Genomic DNA, 26959 nt, shown 5'->3' on the forward strand with positions numbered 1-26959 from the left:
AAACTCAGAAGAGTGTTCCTGGAGCCACTCTGTAGCAACTCTGGATGTGTGTATGTCGCATTGTCCTGCTGGAATTGCCTAAGTCCGTCGGAATGCACAATGGACATGAATGGATGCAGGTGATCAGGCAGGATGCTTACGTACGTTTCACCCGTCAGAGTCGTATCTAGACGTATCAAGGGCCCCATATCACTCCAACTTCACACATCCCACACCATTACAGAGCCTCCACCAGTTTGAACAGCCCCCTACTGACATGCAGGTTTCATGGATTCATGAGGTTATCTCCATACCCGTACACGTCCATCCGCTCGATACAACTTGAAACGAGACCTATCCGATCAGGCAAGATGTTTCCAGTCCTCAAGAGTCCAATGTCGGTGTTGACGGGCCCTGGCGAGGCGTAAAGCTTTGAGTCGTGCAGTCATTAAGGGTACACGAGTGGGCCTTCGGCTCCAGAAGCTCATATCGATGATGTTTCGTTGAATGGTTCGCACGCTGACACTTGTTGATAGCCCAGCATTAAAACCTGCAGCAATTTGCAGAAGAGTTGCACATCTGTCACGTTGAACGATTCTATCCAGCAGTCGTTGGTTCCGTTTTTGAAGGTTCGTTTTCCGGCCGCAGCGATGTCGCAGATATGTTGTTTTACCGGATTCCTGATATTCACGGTACACTCGTGAAATGGTCGTACGGGGAAATCCCCACTTCACCGCTACCTAGAAGATGCTGTGTCCCATGGCTCGTTCGCCAACTATAAGACCACGTTCAGACTCACTTAAATATTGATAACCTGTGACTATAGCAGCAGTAACCGATCTAATATTTGCGCCAGACACTTGTTGTCTCATATAGGCGTTGCCGACCACAGCGCCGTATACTGTTTACATATCTCTTTATTTGAATATGCATGCCTATATCAGTTTCTTTGGCGCTACAGTGTACATGACTTTATAACCAAACGAAGAACATACTAAACATACTATGTGGTTATAACTAAGCCATTCTGCTTGAGAGAGCTTCCATGAGAAACAGGTAGCCGTAGAGCAATGAAACTTTACAGAAAAAGCCGGCCGCGGTGGTCGTGCGGTTCTAGCGCTGCAGTCCGGAACCGTGGGACTGCTACGGTCGCAGGTTCGAATCCTGCCTTGGCCATGGATGTGTGTGATGTCCTTAGATTAGGTGGGTTTAAGTAGTTCTAAGTTCTAGGGGACTGATGACCTAAGATGTCAAGTCCCATAGTGCTCAGACCCATTTTTTTTTTTTTTTTTTTTTTTTTTTTTTTTTTTTTTTTTTTTTTTGCAGAAAAATTTGTAAGGTTATAACGAGTAAGCCACTGGAAGAAACACATTTCAGTTTCTACATGGGGCAGTATCATTTTTTGATTACGTATCACATTAACATTCCAGGTTAGAAGCGTTGCTCAGCGTGGCGACCGTCCACATCCACGACGGCCTGGAACCGACATACCATTTCACACTTGTTCGCAGCACTTTTCGAACGTTGGACAGTGGAATGTAGATCACACACTACGACCAGCATTCTCAGTCATGCCAACAGTCACGTCTTCAACAATTTGTGACCTCTCCCAGGAGCAGTTTTCAAATTCCCATTTAATCATATTCCTCAACACCGGTGTGGATACAGGACCTTTCCGTACTCCTCTAATGCGTCGATACTCGAGTAGAACATCAGCACTAGTGCTGTTGTTTTGATAAAACAGCTTTACGAGTAAAACCCTGCTCATCTTGTGCAGACCCTTGTTGACTGTCTGCAACGGTAGTGGGACCTGACGCTTGTGTTTCAACCTTGTGTCGTCGTACCAGTGCGGGCACTTAACTGCCAATGATAACACTAACAATACTAACAACGAGAATCTTGCAGCACACTATCTGAATAGCGTCCCCATAAAGTTGGGTACTCGTACTGTACATATTTTTCCGTTTACACTGGTTCCAGTAACAAAAGTTGGATTATAACCACCCTGTACTTTAGAATACGTCGGGTTCAAAAAATGGTTCAAATGGCTCTGAGCACTATGGGACTTAACATCTCAGGTCATCAGTCCCTTAGAACTTAGAACTACTTAAACCTAACTAACCTAAGGACAGCAGACACATCTATGCCCGAGGCAGGATTCGAACCTGCGACCGTAGCGGTCGCGTGGTTCCAGACTGAAGCACCTAGAACCGCTCGGCCACCAGAGGCCGGCCAATACGTCGGGAGATTGACGTGCTGCGCTAGATGAATTTAGGAGACAGATTTTCTTTTCTTAACTTCACGGGTTGTCAACGTCCGGTTTTAAAATTCTAACAAATGTAACAGAGCCATCTGCGTCAAAGAAAGACATAAATTTCATAAAAGCAACAACCACATCTCAAATAGTTCCTGTCGTTCCAGATGGTTGAATGGTAACGCAAACGCGATTCATCCAGGTATATAACTTTGAAGTAGACAGGGTGCTGGAAAAAAGGTATTACCTATTTTGAGAGGTGGCACTGTGGACCAAAACAAGAGAAAAATGTTCACTACGTACGGGCTCTAAAATGCGTATCTTAAGAAGTATGAGCACTTGTTCAGTAATTGAGATGTGCTTCACGCTAGCAAAGATGAACAAGTGCCCATTGCTCTTAAGGTATGCATTTAGAGCCCGTATGTACTGTTTTGATCCGTACTGCCACCTCTAAAAATATGACATACTTTTTGTAACCTCCTGTATGTTTTACTGCATATCAAATTAGTTATAATATCATGTCTGGTCATGTTCATTATCAAGACGTACCACTTCTTCTATGGTAATGTCGCAATCAAAATGATACAAATGGCTCTGAGCACTATGGGACTCAACTGCTGAGGTCATTAGTCCCTTAGAACTTAGAACTAGTTAAACCTAACTAACCTAAGGACATCACAAACATCCATGCCCGAGGCAGGATTCGAACCTGCGCCGTAGCGGTCTTGCGGTTCCAGACTGCAGCGCCTTTAACCGCACGGCCACTTCGGCCGGCGATTAACAAAATCCTTGTGCTCCAGCTACGAGGATCGCTATTTGCTCAAAAGTACATTCGCCAAAGTTCATGCTTCTATGACCTTTTTTTGCGTGAAACGTTTAGAAAAGTTGAAATTTGTGAAGAACATAAAATTCGCTTAAAGAAAAAAAATATCTGTATAGACCACACAGTCTACGCGAGAGAAAGCAACGTGCGCTGAGCTACTTTTTTACACTTATGGTACGTGAAGTTCAGGACTCAGTTATCACTCGCCCAAAGTAGATCGAAGCAAATCCCAAAAATTCTAGAGGAAATCAAATTTGAAGTTTTCCGAGCATCTTTAGTATCCTAAAGATAGTTCCAGTATTCGATAGGCGGTGTGACTCTGTGGTAGATTACTCGCCAACTCTGCGGGGGACCCAGGTTCGTATCCCAGCCAATGCAAATTTTAAACAAAACTTCGTGATCGACGAACATTTCCGTGAATCTTAAAATACATTAAGACTGAAAAAATCGGTAGCGTTCGAGGCTGGTGATCATCGTATCGCCGGTTAGCGTCTCCTTTCGGTCATTAACTTTTTTAATTCAGTTCGACTACGTAAGTCATTTAAATATAAAATGCGTCATACATGCGCTAGTAAATACAAACGTCATTTTTATCAAAAATTTCAATCTTCTTATTTTTCTCTGTACATAGCACAGAAAAATCCAATTTTCATTGCAAATCTAAATTGTTTAAATTTGAAGGTAACGTTATAATTTACAACTTTTCTCCCTTATGTACTTTACCCTTCACTGATATACCGGTAGAATGTGCACTCACAACAAGTGAGCATTTCACCACAGAGTCACATCCCCGTCGGTAAAACTGTCAGTTGTTTTTGGATACTGCAGAAGTTTCGAAAAACTCGAAGTCGATTTTCTCGAGATTATTTTAGAGTAACATCGATCTGCTTTGTGTGATTGATATTTGAGTTCTGAACTACAAAAAATTAAAAAAAAATTAAAAAATCTAATTAACGTGTGCTCTCCTTGTTGCTAATCTCGGTGGATCCTCTCTGAAGATTTGGCCACATCAAGAGAAATACACACTGTCGTGGTATTGGGTTAATGCCACTGCGAGTGAAAAAACAAAGTTTGACAAAGATGACTCCAATAAATTCTTTGAAATTCTAAAGACAGCAGACATGAAATACTGGGAGGGAAATATTATCTGCAAAGTCATGAAAGTGCAGTAATTGAGAAATGATTGAGACAGGTCTTTATCCTATCACCGATGTTATTTAATCTGAACTTCGAGAGCAGTAAACGAAACCAAGGATAAATTTGGATAGGGAAGTAAAGTTCAGGCTTGCCGATGACATTGTAATCTTTTCAGACAGTAGCTGACTTGGAAGGGCAGAATGGAATGGAGAGAGGACGAACAACAAAATAAAAGCAAAGGCAATGGAATGTAGTCAAATTAAATCAGGCAATGGTGAGAGAATTACACTAGAAACGAGACGCTAAAGGTAGTAGACGTGTTTCGTTAGTGAGGCAGCAAAATAAGTGATGAAGGCTGAAGTGCAAAGGTTATAAGGTGTATACAGCCAATAGTAAGAAAAGCATTTCTGAGAAAGAGGAATTTGGTAATACTGGATAGAAATTTAAGTGCTAGAAAGTCTGTTCTGAAGGTATTTGTGTGGAACGTAGCCTGGCACGGAAGTGACACGCTGATGTTTAACATTTCAGACAAGAAGGGAATGGGAGCTTGTGAAACAGTGTACTGCAGAAGAGTCCGAAGATTTGGCGGGTAGATCGAGTAATAAACGTTGAGATACTGAATCGAAAAAAGAAACTGAAGGCACAGTTTGACTGAAAGAAGGAATCAGCTGATAGGACGCCTCTCAGGCAACAAGGAATCGTCAGGGGATAAAAGTTGTAGAGGGAGACCAAGAGATGAATACAGTAACCAGGTTCAAATGGATGAAAGTTGCAGGAGTTATTCGGAGAGGGTGCATCTTGCACGGGAGAGAGTAGCTTGGAGAGCGTATCAAACCAGTCTTCCGACTGAAGATCACAACAACAACGGATCGAAAGGATGATGTATTACAACTAAAATCATCCATAAATATTTTCGTGACTAACGGATAACATTAGTTAATTCTACCCCGCCTCCCCTCTCACTCACTTATCCTGAACACACAAAACATTGCCACCCAGACTGCATTTTGTCCAATGCCTTGTGGACACTATCCGTAGAGATACCCAACTGGCTAGACATATGAAAATGAAAGCTGCACATCACTGGTACTAACACCTTCGGTCAGCCACTTTTGCTTCCACCTGCCACATTTACACAGTCGCTTGATGGTGAACTTGTTTGGTGCTTGCTAACCAAACTGTCCTGTGAAGGCATTGTGGACGTGGAATAACTAATATGTTCCTCTTGATAAGACTGCCAGAAAAGTGAAGAACCAACTGCCTCAGTCAACATTCCGCCTTTCTGACTAAAAATTTTGACCTGTTTAAATATTCACCCTTTTTTATGTTGACAGCCAGTAGCAGAGACTCAGTGACAGTGGAAGGGAGAGGAGACAGTGGCAGGGGAGATATATACCAAAGAGAGACTGGCAGTGGATGAGAAAGAGAGATGTATGGAGACAATAGCAGTGGGAGCCAAAGAGTAAAGAGATATTGATGTTCAGTGACAGACAGGCCCAGTAAAAGAGAGAGGGATGGAACTAGTGCGAGCAAAAGAGAGAGGAAAATATAGGTGAGTGGAGATCATACATAGCCTTGAGGGGTCTGAACCCTCCCAGAATGTCGAACTTTAACACGTAGATATAGGGGAGGGAGCACTTTGGACCTAGATTTTTACACGTGGGTATAGGGGAAAAGTAAGCTGGACCCCCAGAACTTTTGAGCTGCAGAAATATGGCGGATATAGTTACAGTGGGAAAAAAGAGAAAAGAAGAAAGAGTAAGTGGGAGAGGAGGGTTGGGTTGGGTTGTTTGGGGGAAGAGACCAAACAGCGAGGTCATCGGACTCATCAGATTAGGGAAGGATGGGGAAGGAAGTCAGCCGTGCCCTTTCAAGGGAACCATCCCGGCATTTGCCTGGAGAGATTTAGGGAAATCACGGAAAACCTAAATCAGGATGGCCGGACGCGGGATTGAACCGTCGTCCTTCCGAATGCGAGTCCAGTGTGCTAACCACTGCGCCACCTCGCTCGGTTAAGTGGGAGAGGAGCCAGTGGCAGTGTGGTATACTGTAAATCAATGGGAGAAAGAGGAAACAGTGCAAGAGAGACGTACACTATGTTATCAAAAGTATCCGGACACTCGGCTGAAGATGACTTACAAGTTCGTGGCGCCCTCCATCGGTAATGCTGGAATTCAGTATGCTGTTGGCCCACCCTTAGCCTTGACGACAGGTTCCAGTCTCGCAGGCGTACGTTCAATCAGGTGCTGGAAGGTTTCTTGGGGAATGGCGGCCCATTCTTCACGGAGTGCTGCACTGAGAAGAGGTATCGACGTCGGTCGGTGAGGCCTGGCACGAGGTCGGCGTCCCAAAACGTCTCAAAGGTGTTCTATAGCATTCAGGTCACGACTCTGTGCAGGCCAGTCCATTACAGGGATGTTACTGTCGTGTAACCAATCCGGCACAGGCCGTGCATCATGAACAGGATCTCGATCGTGTTGAAAGATGCAAACACCATCCCCGAATTGCTCTTCAACAGTGGGCAGCAAGAAGGTGCTTAAAACATCACTGTAGGCCTGTGCCACGCAAAACAACAAGGGGTGCAAGGCCCCTACATGAGATACACGACCGCACCATAACACCACCGCCTCCGACTTTCACTGTTGGCACTACACACGCTGGCAGATGACGTTCACCGGGCATTAGCCATACCCACGCCCTGCCATCGGATCGCCACATTGTGTAAGGTTATTCGTCACTCCACACAAGCGAGGCGTCGTTTCGCATTTACCGGTCTGAAGTGTGGCTTATGAGCAGCCGCTCGACCGTGAAATCCAAGTTTTCTCACTTCCCACCAAATTGTTATAGTACTCAGTGGATCCTGTTGCAGTTTGGAATTCCTATGTGATGGGCTGGATATATGTCTGCCTATTACACATTACGACCCTCTTCAACTGTCGGCGGTCACTGTCAGTCAACAGATGAGGTCGGCCTGTACGCTTTTGTGTTGTACTTGTCCCTTCACGTTTTGACTCCACTATTATATCGTAAACAGTGGACCTATGGATGTGTAGGACTGTGGAAATCTCGCGTACAGACCTATGACGCAAGTGACACCCAATCACGTGACCACGTTCGAAGTCCGTGAGTTCCGCGGAGAGCACCATTCTGCTCTCTCACGATGTCTAATGGCTACTGAGGTCACTGATATGGTGTACCTGGTAGTAGGTGGCAGCAAAATGCACCTAGGGGTGTCCGGATACTTCTCATCACATAGTGTATATGGAGAGTGGCATTGAGAGGGAGATGCTGTGTAAGAGGGATTCACTCCAAACGGAGACTGGCTGAAAGGATTTAGAATGTTCTAAGTTAAACGAGTGCGAGTAAGTTGGCATGCCAAAATTTTTTGGTGAGGACTTTTCTGTTAGAGTCTTGTAGAGAACATATTCGCCTATTTTGTTCGCCAACAGGGGAATTTTATCGTGTGTGTGTGTGTATGTGACAAGAATACAACCTGTATCCATGTTCTAATACATGGTGTAAAAATTTGGAGTGTATCTATCATAAACGTATCAAGATTTTTCGGAACAGCATTAATCAACCTCTTGTCTTTATAATTTTGTAGTAGTATAGATGTAAGTGGATCATAATTGCAATAACAAAGAAACGTCATTGCCTCACCTTTGAACTCAATGTAGGACCCCATTACTACTCGTCTTGACATGTACCGGTACCGGAAATTAAGTTCTGTCAGTCTTCCTATATGTTTGTGTGTGCGAGTGAGTGTTTGTTACGTAATTTGTAATCGTAAGAATTCTAGGATTTAGTAGATTGTACTCTGAAGAATTAAGTGAATTGCGTTAATATGTTATCTGCTACGTGTGTCCCACAATTCGGTGAGGCTTAAATTATTTCGTACGCTTTTATTATTTTAGGCACAGTTAGGACTACAGAAGATCTAGCTGACCTTCGCTATATATGCAAAAGTCACATCTAGCTGACTTGCGTACTGTCAGGCGAATTACGTCTTTCAGCGAAGAACATCCACGTGACACAGATACTCGCTCTCTACAGATCAAAAGAAGCAAAGAGGAAAATAAATACGGAATATCTATTTCACGGCCATGAAGGACCGCACAGTTATTATTGGTGATAATTGCTACAGTGCACCAAGACACTACCAAGTATAGCGACGCAAGTGGAAAACATATTCGCGAACGGAATGCCGAGAACGTGTGCGGACTGGAGCGTGTGATTCTTGCGTTGCGAAAACTTCCTCCGCCACCGCCAATTGTTCTGGCGTTTTCGCAACCGCCGGATGTTGCATTCGCCACCGTTCCAACCCTCCTGGAGGGAAGGAGAGTGAATCTGGGGAAGAGAAATCGTGAGATTCGGCAGGGCTCGACAGCACGGCAGCTGTAGTTCCGGAGCGCGCCATGTGGCGGCGCCGCTAGCGCGCCCCTTGCCCCTATGGCCCACGCAGCGACGGGAGCCACCAGTCTGTCTTCGACCGTCGCGGGAGGCGGAGCTACTACTGTGCGCCGGGTGAAGCACGGAGACAGGCTCAGGAGGCACCACCAGCACCTGGCGCAGGCCTGCCAACCGCCGCCGCACCTCTACCACCTCGCCATGGCGCCCAATGCAGGTGGGCACCATTCTCTTTATTCTGCAGCACTCCAGAGGACCAACAGTTTACCTCTGGTCCTTTCCTTGGCGCTGCAAAACACCTCATGTTCAGAGCGTCCGCACCAGAATTCAATGTTTAATTTTTGACATAATCTATAACTCCTGTCGATATCTTTTTGTAGACACTTTGTTCAGGATTGCAGGTCCACAAGTTCATACAATGACTAATTTGAATGGTTGCAATAACAAACAGAAACTTTATCTAATGTTTGTTTATTATTATTAGCCTTCAGCACAAAATTAAAACAGGTGTCTGCTGCATTTAATATGGCCACCATCAGTGTTGCCACCACACTATTAGTCATAAGGGAAACTTACCGATTGACTCCCTTCAATTTCCTTCAGACTTATGGGACTTTAAGGTTAGAACCTGGATACCGATTTCATAAGACAGTATGACGCAATTTTTGTTTTAAATTGCCTGATTAGTGTATGTCCACATTACTGACACAGTTAATTACCATGTATCATTGGTGTGTTGAGTTTAGTTATAATCAGCTACTCATTCCATTGACCAAATTTAATATAAGCATTATGATGTGGAATGTGTCAATAGAATGAAGAAAGACACTTACATACAACTCATAAAAAAGTAATTCAACTACTTGCTGACAATTTTCAGTTTTTTATTATCAAGAAGAAATAGGTTTGATCTACATTTAATAATACGTGTGCTACCTCTTATACTTTTTATTTCCATGGGTACATTGTCAAAGAGTTTTTCATAGCTGCATATTTCACCCGTTTCTCTGCTATCGTTTAGATCAAATAAAGGGTAATGAAAATAATTTTTCCTTACACTATTGTACTTGAGAATGTCTCTGTTACTCTCAGACTTAAATGAACTTTAGATAACAAATTTCATAATTTCATAACTTAATAAATGCACTGTGAGACTGTGATTAATATTCCAAGCTCCTTAAAGTGGTACCTGCAAGATGTTCATTTGTGAACTTAAAACATAATTCTTGTTACTTTCTTCGGCACAATGAATACTTTTTGCTTAACTGAGAAGTTGCCCCAGAATATTATCCCATAAGACAGCAATGAATGAAAATTAAATTATTGACTTCTATATTTCCAAAGTTGAGATTTATTATAATTATGGTAAAAGTAGCTAAATCTAAACTGTTTATCATATCTACTACAGGATTTTCCATCGGTAAAAACATCTTGTAACTTATAATTATCCACCCTGTTTGTTGTTTTTTGTTGGTATAATACGTTAATATGAAGTGGGATATTTTTGACAGTAGAAAATTGGATGATCTGCAATTTTTCAAACTTTAAAGCTGGCACATTTGGGTAAAACCATTCAGTAACTTTCACTAAAACATCATTTACTATTTTCTTTGTTGATGTTTCTTTGCTAGACTTCACAACAATGCATGTATCATCTGCACACAGAACTAATTCTGCCTCCTGAATCAAATAATATGGCACATCATTAACATCAAGAAAGATCAAAAGTGGGCAAGTGGTCGAACCCTGTGGGACTCACGCTGTAATTTCTTCCCATGCAGATTATGTGGCGTCCCTCTTTGTATTACTTGGTAACTTTTTGTGTACAGTTTCTTAAATACGAACTAACCGAGGGATTTGCTGAACTACTGTATTTATTCCATTAAACATAATGTCTCTAAAGGATATTGTGACTGACACAATTAAATACCACTAGTACGTCACAGAAGGTCCCAATTGGTGATATTTTGTGAGCTAAAGATTTTATTATGTACAAACAGCTGACTCAGTAGAAAGACCCTTCTGAGATTCATACGGTGCTTGGCTAAGTATTCCATCACTATGAGTACACAGGTGTGTGACAACCCTAGAGTACATTACCTTCTAAAAATTTTAGAAAATCTTCCTTGGAGTGACACTGGGCGGCAGTTGTTAATATCTGCAGAGTCACCCCTTCTCATAGAGAGGCCTAACAATGGCATATTGCAGTCTTCATGAGAAAACATTCTGAGTTAATGACGCATTATATAAGTGACAAAGAACATTACATATTACTGGAATACAACTACTTCATATCTTATTGGTCATATTATTCACCCCTAATGAATTTTTATTTCTTCAGTCAGTCCCTTGTTTCAGATGGGGATGTGAAATTAATTTTTAATTCACTATATGTCCTCTGTACTGCTTCTTTAGTGTACTGTTTTGCTTTCTCTCCTGAACTATTTACCAATTATCACATCTATTTTTAAACAGTAATTATTAAAAATACCTGCTACACAAATACTGTCTTTTACAATGTTACCATTCCTTTTACAGTAATAGTGTCACCGTCTATGGCTTCTTTACCTGTCTCTGTTTTAAAAATTTTCGTATTGGTTTTATTTTGTTATATGACCTATCAGTTTCATCATGGCCGTGTGTTAACAGAGCAAGCCCTCTGCTTGTTGACATGACACAGTTTAAAAGGGAAAAAAATCATCCTCTGTGTAAAACAGCGTTTAAAAACTACATAAATTTATTTTCCATATAGCTTAAAGACATTATCAGCTACCAATGAGTAGAAGCCAGAAATGTTTTGTACATGAAACAGCGCTCGGGAAGAAAAATAGTGCTTTTCAGAGGTGATATTTTCGAGGGTCTTTTTTAAAAAAACTGCTTGACGAAGTCGTGTTTGCACTGGCCTACAAATCTTGTAAGTATGAAGGAAATCTAACTGGACCATTCTGCAAGGTGCCCTTGTCGGGTATACACAGCGTCACACAGCCACCCCCTGAAGCTCCCGCCAACGCTGCCAGCAACTCGCGGCAAACCTTTAGCCGAGGCAGCCGTTTCTCTGTTATGGTGGTTTGCGATGTCATTATTATGACGTCTACCAAATAGTGCGTCAGCATTACCATGCCGTTACAGGAAGTTGTAGGACCGGCTTGAGCTGTGAGTCATCCCCTTTAAAGTTCTCATTTAATGAAGTATCAAAACAATTTTATAATAAATTTCCATAATTTTAAAAATGACACTGTTTCTTAAATTTACAGCATTCAATAGTGTTAACAGACTGATAGTCTCAGAATCAGGTGGTTATTCCAAGGCTTTACGATAAACATAAAAAATTTCCAAAACAGGTAACACCCCAAGGATATCCACACAACACTAAAAAAACTGCAGCAAGGAAATGCAAACGTACGTTTCTAGCGTTTGTAGACTTGGAGAAACTTTTACAGTGTTGACTGGAATACTCTTTCTAAAATGCTGAATGTGACAGGGGTAAAATATGGGGAGCGAAAGGCTATTTACAATTTTTACAGAAACCAGATGGCAGTTATAAGAGTCGAGGGCATGAAAGGGAAGCAGTGGTTGGGAATGGAGTGAGACAGGGTTGTAGCCCATCCCCGATGTTATTCAATCTGTATATTGAGCAATCAGTAAAAGAAACAAAAGAAAAATTCGGAGTAGGTATTAAAATCCACGGAGAAGAAATAAAAACTTTGAGGTTCACCGATGACATTGTCAGAGACAGCAAATGTCTTGGAAGAGCGGTTGAACGGAATGGACAGTGTCTTGAAAGGAGGGTATAAGATGAACATCAACAAAAGCAAAATGAGGATAATGGAATGTAGTCGAATTAAGTCGGGTGACACTGAGGGAATTAGATTAGGAAATGAGACACTTGAAGTAGTAAAGGAGCTTTGCTATTTGGGGAGCAAAATAACTGATGGTGGTCAAAGTAGAGGGGATATAAAATGTAGACTGGCAATAGCAAGGAAAGCGTTTCTGAAAAAGATAAATTTGTTAACATCGAGGATAGATTTAAGTGTCAGGAAGTCTTTTGTGAAAGTATTTGTATGGAGTGTAGCCATGTATGGAAGTGAAACATGGACGATAAATAGTTTGGACAGTAAGAGAATAGAAGCTTTCGAAATGTGATGCTACGGAAGAATGCTGAAGATTAGATGGATGGATTACATAACTAATAAGGGGGTACTGAATACGATTGGGGAGTAGAGAAATTTGTGGCAGAACTTGACTAGAAGAAGGGATCCGTTTGTAGGACATGTTCTGAGGCACCAGGGGACCACCAATTTAGTACTGGAGGGCAGCGTGGAGGGCAAAAATTGTAGGGGGAGACGAAGAGATGAATACACTAAGCAGATTCAGAAGGATGTAGGCTGCAGCAGGTAAAGTTCTACTTTACTTTTACTTTTTCGTGTCCGGAAACTACAATTTGTTTGCCCAGTATTGGGCAATGTCCAATGCTTCTTCTTTAGCCAGCCATAGATCGTCGAGGGTGCATCTGTGCGGGCAGGCTGGGCATTGTAGGAGATGTTCCATGTCCTGTCGAGTGCCGCAGTCGCATTTGTCGTCATTTTCGTCCAACAAACCCCATTTGATCAGATTAGATTTCACAGGAGCCACCCCAGTTCTGATGCGGTTAAGCATTCTCCACGTTTTCCAATCACCAGAAACGCCGCTTGGTGGATCCTCTCTTAGTGGATAGTAGATGGGGGGCTCATCTAAGGCGCAACTTAGGAAACGGCGTCTGGATTTGAGTCTGCTGGGGCCACACTCTAGGCCAAATATTGAGTGACGAGCATCAAAGGTTTGTTTTAGCTTCTCGGTATGTTCATGGGCTTTCCTACGTGAGTCAGGGTTTGTGAAACCTGCGGCCCTGTAAAGATTTTCTATGGGGGTAGGTTTCATGCAGCCTGTCACTATCCTGCATGTTTCATTCAGGCTAATATCTACCTTTTTTGCGTGGGCGGATCTGCACCATACCGGGCAGGCATATTCGGCAGTTGAGAAGCACAAAGCTTGGGCTGAAGTTATGACCACGGTAGGTTTGGCACCCCATTTGCTGTTGGACAGCTTTCTTTTTAGGGAATTTCGTGCTTCTACTTTTTTGCGTGTTTTTCGCAATGATATTTGTATGTCAATGTTCTGTCCAGCACGACGCTAAGGTAGGTGGGAGTATCTGTGTGTTCTAGTAATGTCCCATCCCAGGTAACATTGAGCCTGTACTTTGCCTGCCTCGAGTTCAGATGGAATGCACTCACTTGAGTTTTGGAGGGGTTGGGTTTTAGAGAATTCTTTTTGTAGTAGGTTGACATTATAGAAAGGGCGGTTTCTAGTTTCTCCTCGATGGCTTCAAACCTGTTGCCTTGAACTGTTATTGCCAGGTCGTCTGCATATACAAAAGTTTTGGTTTTGTCTGGAGTTGGTTGGTCATTTGTATATATGTTGAATAGGATTGGCGCCAACACGCTCCCTTGGGCGAGCCCATTTTTCTGATTCCGCCATCGACTTTTTTTCCCCTCAAGCATTACGAAGAACTGTCTATTTTGGAGCATGGATTCGATTATCTTGACTAGGTGGTAGTCTTTCAGGGTCTCGTAGATTTTATGCAGTAGTGTCCGGTGATCTACTGTATCATAGGCGGAGCTTAGGTCGACTAGTGCCAGCCCGGTGATTAGTTTATTCTCAAACCCATCCTCGATATGTTCCGTCAATGCCAGAATTTGACTGGTACAGGACTTTCCAGGTCTAAAACCTGCTTGGAGTGGAATTAGCTTCGAGTCAACGATCTTCTCTATTCTGTTGAGGATCAATCTTTCATAGAGCTTAAACAGATGGCAGAGAAGGGTTATGGGTCGATAGCTCTTCGGAGACTCTGGGTCCTTCCCAGGTTTAAGGAGAGCCACCACTTTTGACTTCCTCCACAGTTTCGGGATTTGAAAGGTTTCACGGCACACGTTAAAAAGTCCAAGTATCCAGTCCCTGGCGCCAAGGCCGAAATTTTTAATCTGTTCCACGCAAATATCATCAAACCCAGCGGCTTTCCCATTCTTCATGGTATTTATGCCATTGTTCAACTCTCTCATGGTAAATGGTTTCTGGAAGTTGGTGTTTTCCGTTGGCAGCAGGCGTGTGATTTTAGTTTTCTGACGTTTGGAGTTGAACTTGCCGTTTAGGAGGAGTTGGTTGGCCACCTGGTTTGGAGTTACGTTGGCCGGAGCCTTGCTTAGCCTTGGGTCACCATCCAGTTTCTTAATCAGGTTCCAGACTATTTTGCTACTGTGGGACATATCCATTCTTTCTAGGGTTGCTATCCACTTCTTCTCGCGTGCCTCGCTGAGGGCTGACATTAAAGCTGTGCCACAGGTGATGGTTTCGTCGCTGAATGGGTCTTCCGCCAACAATACTTGATACTTCTCCAGGATGTCCTTGGGGATGAAGAAGCTTGCACAGGATAGAGTAGCATTGAGAGCTGCATCAACCCAGTCTCTATACTGAAGACAACAACAACAGCATCCATGGAAGATAGTCTGTTAGGAGGCTGGATACTTGTACACGTTCAGTGTTCCGTCTATGAAAAACGGGCCTATGAGCTGATGGTTCACTACCCCATGTCTAGCGTTTACATCCATGGTCGCTTCCGTTCCGCCTGACGAAGCGAATGGGGATTATGAACAGAGCAACTGTGCTGGCGTAAGCTGTCGTTAACACACCCGTCGGCAAAGATGGAGCGCGAAGATCGATAGTAGGCGCTGAATCCAATGCACCTATCACGAGAAAGGCCAGAGACACACCGACAACCAACAGCAAGTATTTAGGCCGCCGCCGCTGACGTCTGTCAGTACAATCGCAGAGCGGGCTCCAGTCCACATCACAGACTACAACAGTTCCAAGTGGCCAGATTAGTGACTATAGCGAGACTAAAGTTTGTAGTTGTAAGATTACCGATATTGTCTGCAAGAGCACTACTACTGATGCACTTGTACCACAACACATGAACTCTATTCAAGTATCCAATTCATGAAAATAAAGAGCCGTATTAATCCATGTGTGCATTTGTGTTGTGGAAAGAGGGAAAATGGAAATGAGCGCTTGGCGTCATTGGCCGGGAGGCCCCTTGCGGGGCAGGTCCGGCCACCTCGGTGCGGGTCTTATTACATTCGACGCCACATTAGGCGACCTGTGCGCCGTATGAGGATGAAATGATGATGAAAACAACACAACACCCAGTCCCTGAGCGGAGATAATCTCCGACCCAGCCGGGAATCGAACCCGGGCCCGTAGGACGGCAATCCGTCACGCTGACCACTCAGCAATACTTTTTTCTTTTTTTTTTTTTTTCGTTGCGTTTGGTCCAGGCGGACGTCACAAGACATCCGTTAAGGTTGATCGTTGATTCCGTTACTCAGTTTTTTATTACTAGCTATAGGGGCGGACGTGGAAAGAGGGTACCGGCCACACACAACAACGTCCTCTCCCTCGCTTCCTAGGTTGAAGACTCTACAGCGGCGACGAGGATGCACCACCCACAGTACATGTTTCGCCAGTTTACCTGACCTTGACTGATAAATGTCATCAGAGGTCATCAGTTCCCTAGAACTTAGAACTACTTAAACCTAACTAACCTAAGCACATCACACACATCCATGCCCGAGGCAGGATTCGAACCTACGACCGTAGCGGTCGCGCGGTTCCAGACTGAAGCGTCTAGAACCGCTCGGCCACTCCGGCCGGCGATAGGTTTGGAGTATGCTGCCTTAATGCCCATGCACAGAAGTTAACACGATTCCCGTAATCGTTTCTGTGCAGCTCTTGATGGAATGGTTCAAATGGCTCTGAGCACTATGGGATTTAACATCTGAGGTCATCAGTCGCCTAGAACTTAGAACTAATTAAACCTAAGTAACCTAAGGACATCACACACATCCATGCCCGAGGCAGGATTCGAACCTGCGACCGTAGCGGTCGCTCGGTTCCAGACTGTAACGCCTAGAACCGCACGGTCACTCCGGCCGGCCTCTTGATGGAGAAAGACGTGATATGAATGCAACCTATGTCGATGGAGAATTCGTACGACACTTGCTTGAATCATGCCACTTCCTCGTGCGATTGCACAGGAGGTAACGTGCGGATCACCTGCAACTTCAGAAGAACATTAATTTTCCCCTCTTCTGTCGTCACTTGTTTCCTACTGTTACATAGAAGAACATTAATTTTCCCCTCTTCTGTCGTCACTTGTTTCCTACTGTTACATTGTCTACGTGTTACACTACCACTTGCCGGCCGAAGTGGCCGTGCGGTTAAAGGCGCTGCAGTCTGGAACCGCAAGACCGCTACGGTCGCAGGTTCGAATCCTGCCTCTGGCATGGATGTTTGTGATGTCCTTAGGTTTGTTAGCTTTAAGTAGTTCTAAGTTCTAGGGGACTAATGACCTCAGCAGTTGAGTCCCATAGTGCTCAGAGCCATTTGAACCAACACTACCACTTCCACGTAACTGATTGAAGAGGTTGATAAGTAACTGCCGAGATGGTTGACGTTTATTGAACATCTTGCCGCACACACCGTACAAGAACGAACTGCGTTCGTCCTACACTCTCCTTACGCCATGAGCATGTCGGCTTTTTGTGCATTGGTAAATTCCGTCGTCCACTCAGAACCTACAGCTTGGTCTATGCACACTGACTGAGCTGCAAGTCGCAATATCCTCAAGCAATACACAGGCTCACTGTAAACAAACGTAACAACATCGCACCTAGCTACTACGCAGGTTGAATGTCACAGACGAGTGTAGATGTGGAAACTTTGCACAATACGATATCTCGTAGACGGCTCGCTCTAGAAGCCTGCTACAGACACTGACATTCTAATTTACGCTACTTTTGGTTTATTAATCTCAATTCTGAAGGTGTCAGGGGTAAAATACAGGGAGCGAAAGGCTATTTACACTTTGTACAGAAACCAGATGGCAGTTATAAGAGTCGAGGGGTATGAAAGGGAAGCACTGGTTGGGAAGGGAGTGAGACAGGGTTGTAGCCTCTCCCCGATGTTATTCAATCTGTATATTGAGCAAGAAATAATGGAAATAAAAGAAAAGTTCGGAGTAGGTATTAAAATCCATGGAGAAGAAATAAAAACTTTGAGGTTCGCCGATGACATTGTAATTCTGTCAGAGGCAGAAAAGGACTTGGAAGAGCAGTTGAACGGAATGGACAGTGTCTTGAAGGGAGGGTATAAGATGAACATCAACAAATGCAAAACGAGGATAATGGAATGTACTCGAATTAAGTCGGGTGATGCTGAGGGAATTAGATTAAGAAATGAGACACTTAAAGTAGTAAATGAGTTCTGCTATTTGGGGAGCAAAATAACTGATGATGGTCGAAGTAGAGAGGATAGGAAAGCGTTTCTGAAGAAGAAAAATTTGTTAACATCGAGTATAGATTTAAGTGTCAGGAAGTCGTTTCTGAAAGTATTTGTATGGAGTATAGCCATATATGGAAGTGAAACATGGACGATAAGTAGTTTGGACAAGAAGAGAATAGAAGCTTTCGAAATGTGGTGCTAGAGAAGAATGCTAAAGATTAGATGGGTAGATCACATAACTAATGAGGAGTTATTGAATAGAATTGGGGAGAAGAGGAGCTTGTTGCACAACTTGACTAGAAGAAGGGATCGGTTGGCAGGACACGTTCTGAGACATCGAGGGATCACCAATTTAGTATTGGAGGGCAGCGTGGAGGGTAAAAATCGTAGAGGGAGACCAAGAGATGAATACACTAAACAGATTCAGAAGGATGTAGGCTGCAGTAGGTACTGGGAGATGAAGAAGCTTGCACAGGATAGAGTAGCATGGAGAGCTGCATCAAACTAGTCTCAGGACCGAAGATCACAACAACAACAACAATGTCAATAGGCATTGTGCCATTTTCTTAAAAGTGTGTGTTTTCACTGAAATACACTTCCTAAGTGCTATTACAATCTGTTTATCGGCTAAAAATGCCAGTCCTTGATTGTCAATCGATTCTGTGAAAACGGCACATCACTAGCACTCTCCATTTCCGCAATATTTGCGGTGCAAGCTTCAGGTGATTCGCCCTGTACTTACAACAGAACATATAAGTTTATACGGCATGCGCAACAGCTTTTGTGGGCTGCCTGTGTCCCAGGAATCCATAGATTAGCTTTTTTTGTCGTATACCAGTGATTAAAAGTTTAAGTACCCATTGTAGCGTCAGAAAATATCATAAAAGTGAAGTCATGTGCGAAATATAACATGAAATCAGGAGAAGGGGAGGAGAAAATGAGCAACTCGAAACGGCATTACTTACAGCGAGAGGCGCCGAGATGGCTACGAGATGCGGTTGCAGTACTGTGCAATCTCGAGCGGCATTAAAATTTCTCTCTGCATAAATCTTCTGCTGCACGAACCGCAGATGCGAATGTCTCGGGTAGACGTCTCTTCGAGTTGCAGCAGGCAGGTGGACTGCTAGCGACTGCATTAATCTCCCTCCTACTTAACCCATTTGGTATACAAGCCGAGAACGTTGCCTTCAGCAATCGACCTGGATAGTCCGTCTCGTTGCGCAACTGTTCTGCGTGCGACTCGCCAAGGCGTAGACACGAACCGTGAGTGGTCGTTTCTCAAATTGCAAGCAAAAATTCCTCGCGGCACCTGATAAAATCTAAGACAACGGAAAATGAGTACCGTAAACCGGGCGTACATTAACAGCCGTGATTACTCTGACCACTTGCACACCAAAAGTCGTACAGCTCTCTGTTGGCTCTCAATGAGTGTTTTAGTATGTACTGTTTGGTGATAAAGGCCGGCAATATACTGAACGCTAAATGGCGTCGTGTAGTGCCGATTTTCTTATGCAGCAGTTGGCGAACCTGTTGCAACTTATAATAGTATACAAAAAAGTATGTTAAAATTGGAGTGTGCAAAATCCAATATCACTTAACTGCAAAGTGGTCTGTGATTTCAACTGTTTCACATGTTACCCGATTAATTCTCGAAACAGAAGACTGATTAGTTTTTTGTTCACATGTATATATCTGCCACTATGTTACGATTTCAGAGGTCATGTGCATGATTTCTCTGTTTAGGATTACTTTGACCACTAGCCACTGTTACACCAGGATCACAGGTACATAATTTAGGAAACAGTGTTGATACAGATTAAGTGTGAAATTAAGGAATACATACATTAACCATCGGTATATAGACAAAGATTTATCTGCAATTGTGAATGTGCCTACAAATAAGAAAAACAAATGTCAGTCATATATTGCTCAAATTTCGAGCTACTGTGGTCCAGGTAGTGATTCAGGTACGACATATAATGTCAAGTATCCGCGGAAATAAGGAATGAAATTTGTTTCACCACAACAGCCATATATTATCCCGATAAATGAAGAACAGATAACCTTAATTCTAACTGCAATGGACGTTTTGAAATTAGGATGTAGGATGTAGGTCTAAGGTGGATGAAACTGAAGGCATTATTCTCAGCTAAATTTGAAGCTATGTATGTGGCAATTCATGTTTGTACCTTTAATTACGTTTAACTTTTGATAAAGGATCACATTGACTTGCTTTTTTTCTTCTTTCATGAGGTTTAGTACAGCACTTAGATCGATGAATTCATTTCTGGGTGTCCAAAGTTTCATTGCGTTTTTTTAAACATTAATCACAAAAGGTACGGTAATTAACAGTTGTGTCGGAAGTATAGGCCGGTCAGTGTAACCCCAAATCCATACTAACTTTGACCACCTACATTTTTTTCCCATTACTTTCTCTGCGTTTTAGAAACTGTTCTGTAATTATTAGTACGTAATTCTGTCGTGTACAAGCCGCTATGTTCACTGACATAAATATCACAATGTTGAAAAAATAGTCATGATAATCACATTTGAATCTGAAAATCCGTAAAACTATACTCGGTTTACCGTACACCATTTGTCGCACTTGAACGGCGGTTTATTCGTATCTTATAAGAAAGAAAGATTCGCAAGTGGAATAGAAGTGTAAGAGGAGAAAGATTCCGATGCTGGGGTTCACGGGTGGTAGCAAAGTTTTAATTATATCCTCGAAAACTTTAAGCTACGTGATAAATGTGTTGTTTGTTGACAGGTTCGCATGTGCAGTCCTGTAGACAGTGAAATTCCCGCGGCACACTACCGTAACTCGCCGCTACAGGAGCCGAAGCAAAATTGTTTAGCCCACTGATAAATCTAAATCTGCATCTATGCTCTGCAGACCACTGTGAAGTGCATTGCAGAGGGGTACTTTCCACTGCACAAGTTATTAGGGCTTATACCCGTTCCATTCACCTATTGACCTATGGAGCGTGGGATGGATGATTACTTAAACGCCTCTCTGCGCACTACAATTAGCATCATCTTGTCTTCGCGATGTCTTCAAGAGCAATATGGGACGTAGTATATATCTAGAGGCATCACTTCAGGCCGGTTTTTGAAACTTTGTAAGTAGGCTTTCTCTGGATAGTTTAGGTCTCTTCAGCCGTCTGCCAGTTCGGGCTTTTCGTCGTGTCCATGACGCTCTTCCGTGGGTCAAACAAATCCATGACCATTCGTGCTGCTATTCTTTGTATACGTCAAATATTCTCTGTCAGTTCTACTTCGTACGCGTCCCATACACTTGAGCAATATTCTGGGATCGGTGGCACGAATGTTTTGTAAGCAATCTTCTTTCTAGATGGACCGCATTTGTGTCTCGTGCAAATGAATCGAAATGTAGCACTTGCTTTACCTAAGACTGAGCCTGTTTAATCCATTTCATTTACCTAAAAATTGTTGTTGCCAGATGTTTGGACGAGTTGACCGATTCTAGTTGTGACTCACTGATATTGTAGTCTTAGAACACTACAGTTTCTTGTTCTGTGAAGTGCACAATTTGGCATTTCCGAATATGCTTAGCAAGTTCATAAAGTGGAGTGTCGTGTGGTAACTCGTTTCCGGCAGCAGCGGGAATGTTGAAGGCACGTCAGCCCAGCCCAGACGGGTAAAGAAGTCATCTCGATTGGTCCGACACGCCTTCAACATTCCCACTGCTGTCGAAAACTAATTACTGTTTGGGCAACATAAATCCGGCATGGGGAATGTTTCATATGCCATAAGACAGCCAACCCAATGGACACCATCCGCACCCAGGGTGGAATGCGTAACATAAGGGGTGGTTCTTGTACAGACCGATGAAGAAATGGATTTTTTTACATAATTTGCATCATTGAAGTATATGGATTATGCCTGAAAAAGAAACTTTTGATTACGAAAGCATTTTAGAAGCTACAGCGTGTCGAGTGGATCCGTGACCCGACAGAAATATAGTCAGCTGTAGGCACTCTTTGAGGTGGCAAAAGTCATGGGATAGTGATATGCACTTATGCAGATGGCGATAGTATCGCTTGCACAAGGTATAAAAGGGCAGTGCACTGGCGGAGCTGTCATTTGTACTCAGGTGATTAATGTGGAAAGGTTCCCGACGTGGTTATGGCCGCACGACGAGAATTAACAGACTTCGAACGCTGAATGGTAGTTGGAGCTAGACACAAGGAACATTCCATTTGGGAAATCGTCAGGTAATTACACATTCCAAGATCAATAGTACCAAGAGTCTGCCGAGAATACCAAATTTCAGGCTTTACCTCTCACCACAGACAGTGCAGTGGCCGACGGCCTTCACTTAACGACCGAGAGCAGTGGCGTTTGCGCAAAGTTGTCAGTGCTAACAGACAACCAACATTGCGTGAAATAACCGCAGAAGCCGGCCGGTGTGGCCAAGCGGTTAAAGGCGCTACAGTCTGGAACCGCGTGACTGCTACGGTCGCAGGTTCGAATCCTGCCTCGGGCATGGATATGTGTGATGTCCTTAGGTTAGTTAGGTTTAAATAGTTCTAGGGGACTGATGATCTTAGAAGTTGAGTCCCATAGTGCTCAGAGCCATTTGAACCATTTAACCGCAGAAATCAATGTGAGACGTATCTGTGGCGTTAATGTGCTGTGGCAGCAGATGACCGACGTGAGTACCTTTCGCTAACTACATGCCATCGCCTGCGGCGCCTCTCCTGGGCTGGTGAAAACCGTGGTCTGGTCAGATGAGTCCCCACGTCAGTTGGTAAGAGCTGATGGTAGGGATCGAGTGTGGCACAGACCCCACAAAGCCATGGACTCAAGTGAAATGATAACTAAATCAAGACCCTAAGCTGTCGACAGGCGTTGATATACCTCAACGGGGACAGTTGAAAATGTGTGCCCCGATCGGGACTCGAACCCGGGACCTCCTGCTTACATGGTAGACGCTCTATCTATCTGAGCCACCGAGGGCACAGAGGATAGTATGACGCCAGGGATTTATCCCGTGCACGCTCCCCGTGAGACCCACATTCCCAACTTAATTGTCCACACACTACATTCGTAGTTTCCCTGCCCATTGCACTCATTGCTCGCGGCAGACAATCTTACCGAGTCCCGTAAGAGTTCGGGCAATGCTTGTGCATTCAGCACAGAAGAAGAAGGTCAGTGGCCGGTTAGCCTTAACTATATGAAGATGGTATCTGTTCTTTGAGGCATGTCCGAAAGATACCATCTTCATATGGACTGTGGTTGTCAGAAGGCACTGTGTGAGCTGGTGTTGGCTCCATAATGGTGCGGGCTGTGTTTACATGCAGTGGACTGGGTCCTCTGGTCCAACTGAAACGACCATTGACTGGAAACGGTTTATCGTGGACTTCATATTCCCAAACAACGATGAAATATTTATGGGTGACAATGGCCATATCACAGGGCCACAACTGTTCGCGACTGGTTTGAAGAACATTTTGGATAATTCGAACGAAAGATATGTCCACACAGATCGCCGGATGTGAATCCCGTCGAACATTTATGGGGCGTAATCGAGAGCTCAGTTCGTATACAAAGTCCTGCACCGGCAACACCTTCGCAGTAATGGACGGCTAGAGTGGCAGCGTGGCTCAACATTTCTGCTGGGGACTTCCAACAACTTGTTGAGTCCTGCTACGTCGAGATTCTGCATTAGGTCGAGACGCGATATTAGGAAATGAAAAATTGAAATGAGCGATTGGCGTCATTGGCCGGGAGGCCCCTTACGGGGCAGGTCCGGCCGCCTTGGTGCAGGTCTTATTACATTCGACGCCACATTGGGCGACCTGCGCGCCCAATGGGGCTGAAATGATGATGAAGACAACACTCAGTTCCTGAGCGGAGGAGATCTCTGACCCAGCCGAGAATCGAACCCGGGCCCGTAGGACGGCAATCCGTCACGCTCAGCTATCGGGGCGGACGCGATATTAGGAGATACCCTGTGACAAAAGTCGCCTCAGTGTAGTTCAAGAAAAGATTCGACCAGCATACGAACTTCTGTACGATGAAGATTTGCTTAAAAATGCGACGGTGCCACCATGGAAAATGACAACGAGAGTTTCAAAGGGCGTATTTGGATACTGGTACCGATACGCTTTCATTGTGGTACAGTAACTGTTTAAATAGCAGCATATACCACTGGAGGTTTATTCAACGATGTTTATTCGTCTATTCTGAAGACCATGAACGTATTAGGAATCGTTGTAGGGACCAGCTGTAAAATCTTCGCGGAGTTCCATGTGTTCGGACGTAAAGAAGACTTAATAGTACACGTTGAAGGTGCCTGCCCGGTTGGCCGTGCGGTCTAACTAACGGCTTTCCGGGTGGGAAGGAGCGCCGGTCCCCGGCACGAATCCGCCCGGTGGATTTGTGTCGAGGTCCGGTGAGCCGGCTAGTCTGTGGATGGTTTTTAGGCGGTTTTCCATCTGCCTCGGCAAATGCGGGCTGGTTCCCCTTATTCTGCCTCAGCTACGCTATGTCGGCGATTTCTGCGCAAACATAGGGGTTTCACTCGTCTGGTGTGAGACGTTCCTTGGGGGGGTCCACCGGGGGCGGAACCGCACAATAACTCTGGGTTCGGTGTGGGGCGGCGGAGGGGTGAAGTGGACTGCGGTAGTCGTCGTGGGATTGTGGACCACTGCGGCTGCGGCGGGGACGGAGCCTGGGTCCCCAGTTAACATAACATAACACGTTGAAGGTAATGGACAGTATGTACACTTAGCTTGAAGTATTGCTTGTGGATAAACAATGACAAAGTGATGAGGGGAATAATGACTTGCTTAACATAGAAATAGGGACAGACACAGTAGTGGAACAAGCGAAAGCATTCTTCTGTATAGCAAGCAAAATTACCGAGTGAAACGCACCAAGTGACCTTCAGGCGTTGCGTTGCTTTCTACAGCGTGTTCGTAGTCAGTTTTTTGTTCTGTTGCCTTTAAGTTTTTTAAACTGAACTAAAACAGCAATTAAAGTTTCATATGTGGTATAACTTTCAATAACGCTGTGCAGATCAGCTTCCGATATGAAAATGAGCTGTGTTACTCCTTGCATGGATTGTGTGTGAATGATGTCGTTTCAAAACAGTTTTGTTAAAACAGTATTCAGTCGATTCTTATCAGCTTCTAGCAGCTAATCACGGTGGCAGCAACTGAATTAAAATCTGTATTTTCATTAAATACTGAACGATAGTAACTGTTTTATAAATCTTTTAAAATATAGTTTCTGCGAAGTGGGATACTATTTTCACTAAATTACCTACTTTAGCCTGAATTTTACATTGTTTTCATAAAGTGGAAAGTGCAGCCTAGTTTGAAAAATAGCTCTTATTAATATTAAGGAATAACTACAAGACATTGGTGTAAATAAGGGCAATTACGGTGGCAATTTATTAATTTTTTTAATAGTAGCAATAGACAAAAGTCGTAGTGTTGTAAAAATGTGTACGGAGCAAGGAAGATAGCGGAAATAGGTTATCACAAACGAGGAAAACTTTCTTCAATAAACGTTGTCTGCTGATATCAAGTATTGATATGGAAATAAGGAAGTAGTTTCTGAAAGCTTGGCATGTAGCAATAATTCGGCTTACGTAGTGTGAGATGTTACAGTTTCACTAGTTCAGATAGTGTCCTCTAGCAAATTTCAACGAGAGCACGGAAATTGTGTCATGAAGAATGTATTTACAACTCGGGCGTATAGAACTTCACGCACTCGCAAAGCACTGTAGATTTGTCTCTGTTTACCAGTGTAGGCAGCTTACCTCCTACTGTCTCATGCGCTTATTGATCCTCTTTGCTGTAATTATCACATTTCTTTCTTTAGCCCATTGTCAATAACAATATTTAGGATAAATGACAGCATCGATCGTAAAGTATGGACCAAGCAAGGAAGATAGCGTAAATAGACTATTGCAGGCGAAGAAAACTTTCTTCAATAAAAGGGCTCTGTTGATACCAGGTATTGATATGGAAATAAGGAAAGGAAAGGAAAAGCCTTTATTTTACAGATCGATTTCGGTCACTTTGTGGCCATCTTCAGTGCAAATTTTAAACCTTGCAGGCCCATATCACTATAACACAACATTTTCTGTGTGGCGTAACATGTACTGTGATGGTTATTTCCAACAGATATATTCACTTTCACTGCATACAGTAATTTTGAATTACAGAAGAACGTATTTTGTGACCTCAGCAGTAGCCGGTCCAATATCATGGAAAATGCGTTATTATGAGCTGGGGCTACAAGGTTCGAAAAGTTTGCAGTGAAGATGGTCACACAGTGACCGAAATCGATCTGTAAAATAAAAGATTTCAATCTCTACGACCGATACGGCCATATATTCAAAATACATTGACAATAATACGGTCGTGGTGCACACGGTTCGCAATGGAATTAGACATCAATAGCAATAATTTCTGGAATGACGTGTTCTTTTCACTATCTAGTCACAGAACAGGTCGGTGAGATTACCGTGTAATGTTAAACCCCACAGAGAAGTAAATTCTACCAAAGTATTTGTGTAATGTTAAACCCCACAGAGAAGTAAATTCTACCAAAGTATCTGGGACGGCAGTGTTCGTGTTCTGCTCATGCGTTGAAGTCTCCACGCGGCTGTGAGCCCACTAGCGGACTTTCTAATGCTGTGGTCGCCAGCTGACAGCGGCTCCACATCACTCGGGCAGATTACAGCTTTCTCGCAAGCCATCAGCGTCTAAATGGCAGAGGCTTTGCGCAGTTAACTCTCCCCCTTTAGATCCTGACAGCGGAGCTAGATACAAGCCACAGATTGTAGGCGGCTAAAACTCAAATTAATATTCAGTCACCTTGTTCCCGGAATTAAACACACAAGATAGAAACTATGCTTGGAAATAAATAGTTACGCTGTTTAAAAATCCTTTATTTACTACTACAGTTCAAATTGACATTTTGGTCATTTATTTTTTCTCGGCGGA

At 43.6% G+C, this 26959-nt stretch overlaps 1 protein-coding gene across 3 annotated transcripts in view; it reads left to right on the plus strand.

The window, feature by feature from the left end:
- LOC124551004 (mediator of RNA polymerase II transcription subunit 1-like) overlaps positions 1-26959 on the plus strand; it is a 597071-nt gene that overhangs the window by 433377 nt on the left and 136735 nt on the right. The window contains exon 1 of one of the 3 annotated variants that reach the window (XM_047125845.1): positions 8389-8817. The exons of 1 other annotated variant lie outside the window; for it this stretch is intronic. In XM_047125845.1, coding sequence (XP_046981801.1) covers positions 8643-8817 — 175 coding nt within the window. In that variant the 5' untranslated portion in view covers positions 8389-8642. Of the gene's footprint in view, positions 1-8388; positions 8818-26959 lie in introns of those variants that run through there. One more of the 3 variants, XM_047125844.1, reaches the window with a different exon arrangement.

This window comes from Schistocerca americana, chromosome 9 (assembly GCF_021461395.2).
Source record: "Schistocerca americana isolate TAMUIC-IGC-003095 chromosome 9, iqSchAmer2.1, whole genome shotgun sequence".
In the NCBI taxonomy this organism is placed as follows: domain Eukaryota; kingdom Metazoa; phylum Arthropoda; class Insecta; order Orthoptera; family Acrididae; genus Schistocerca; species Schistocerca americana.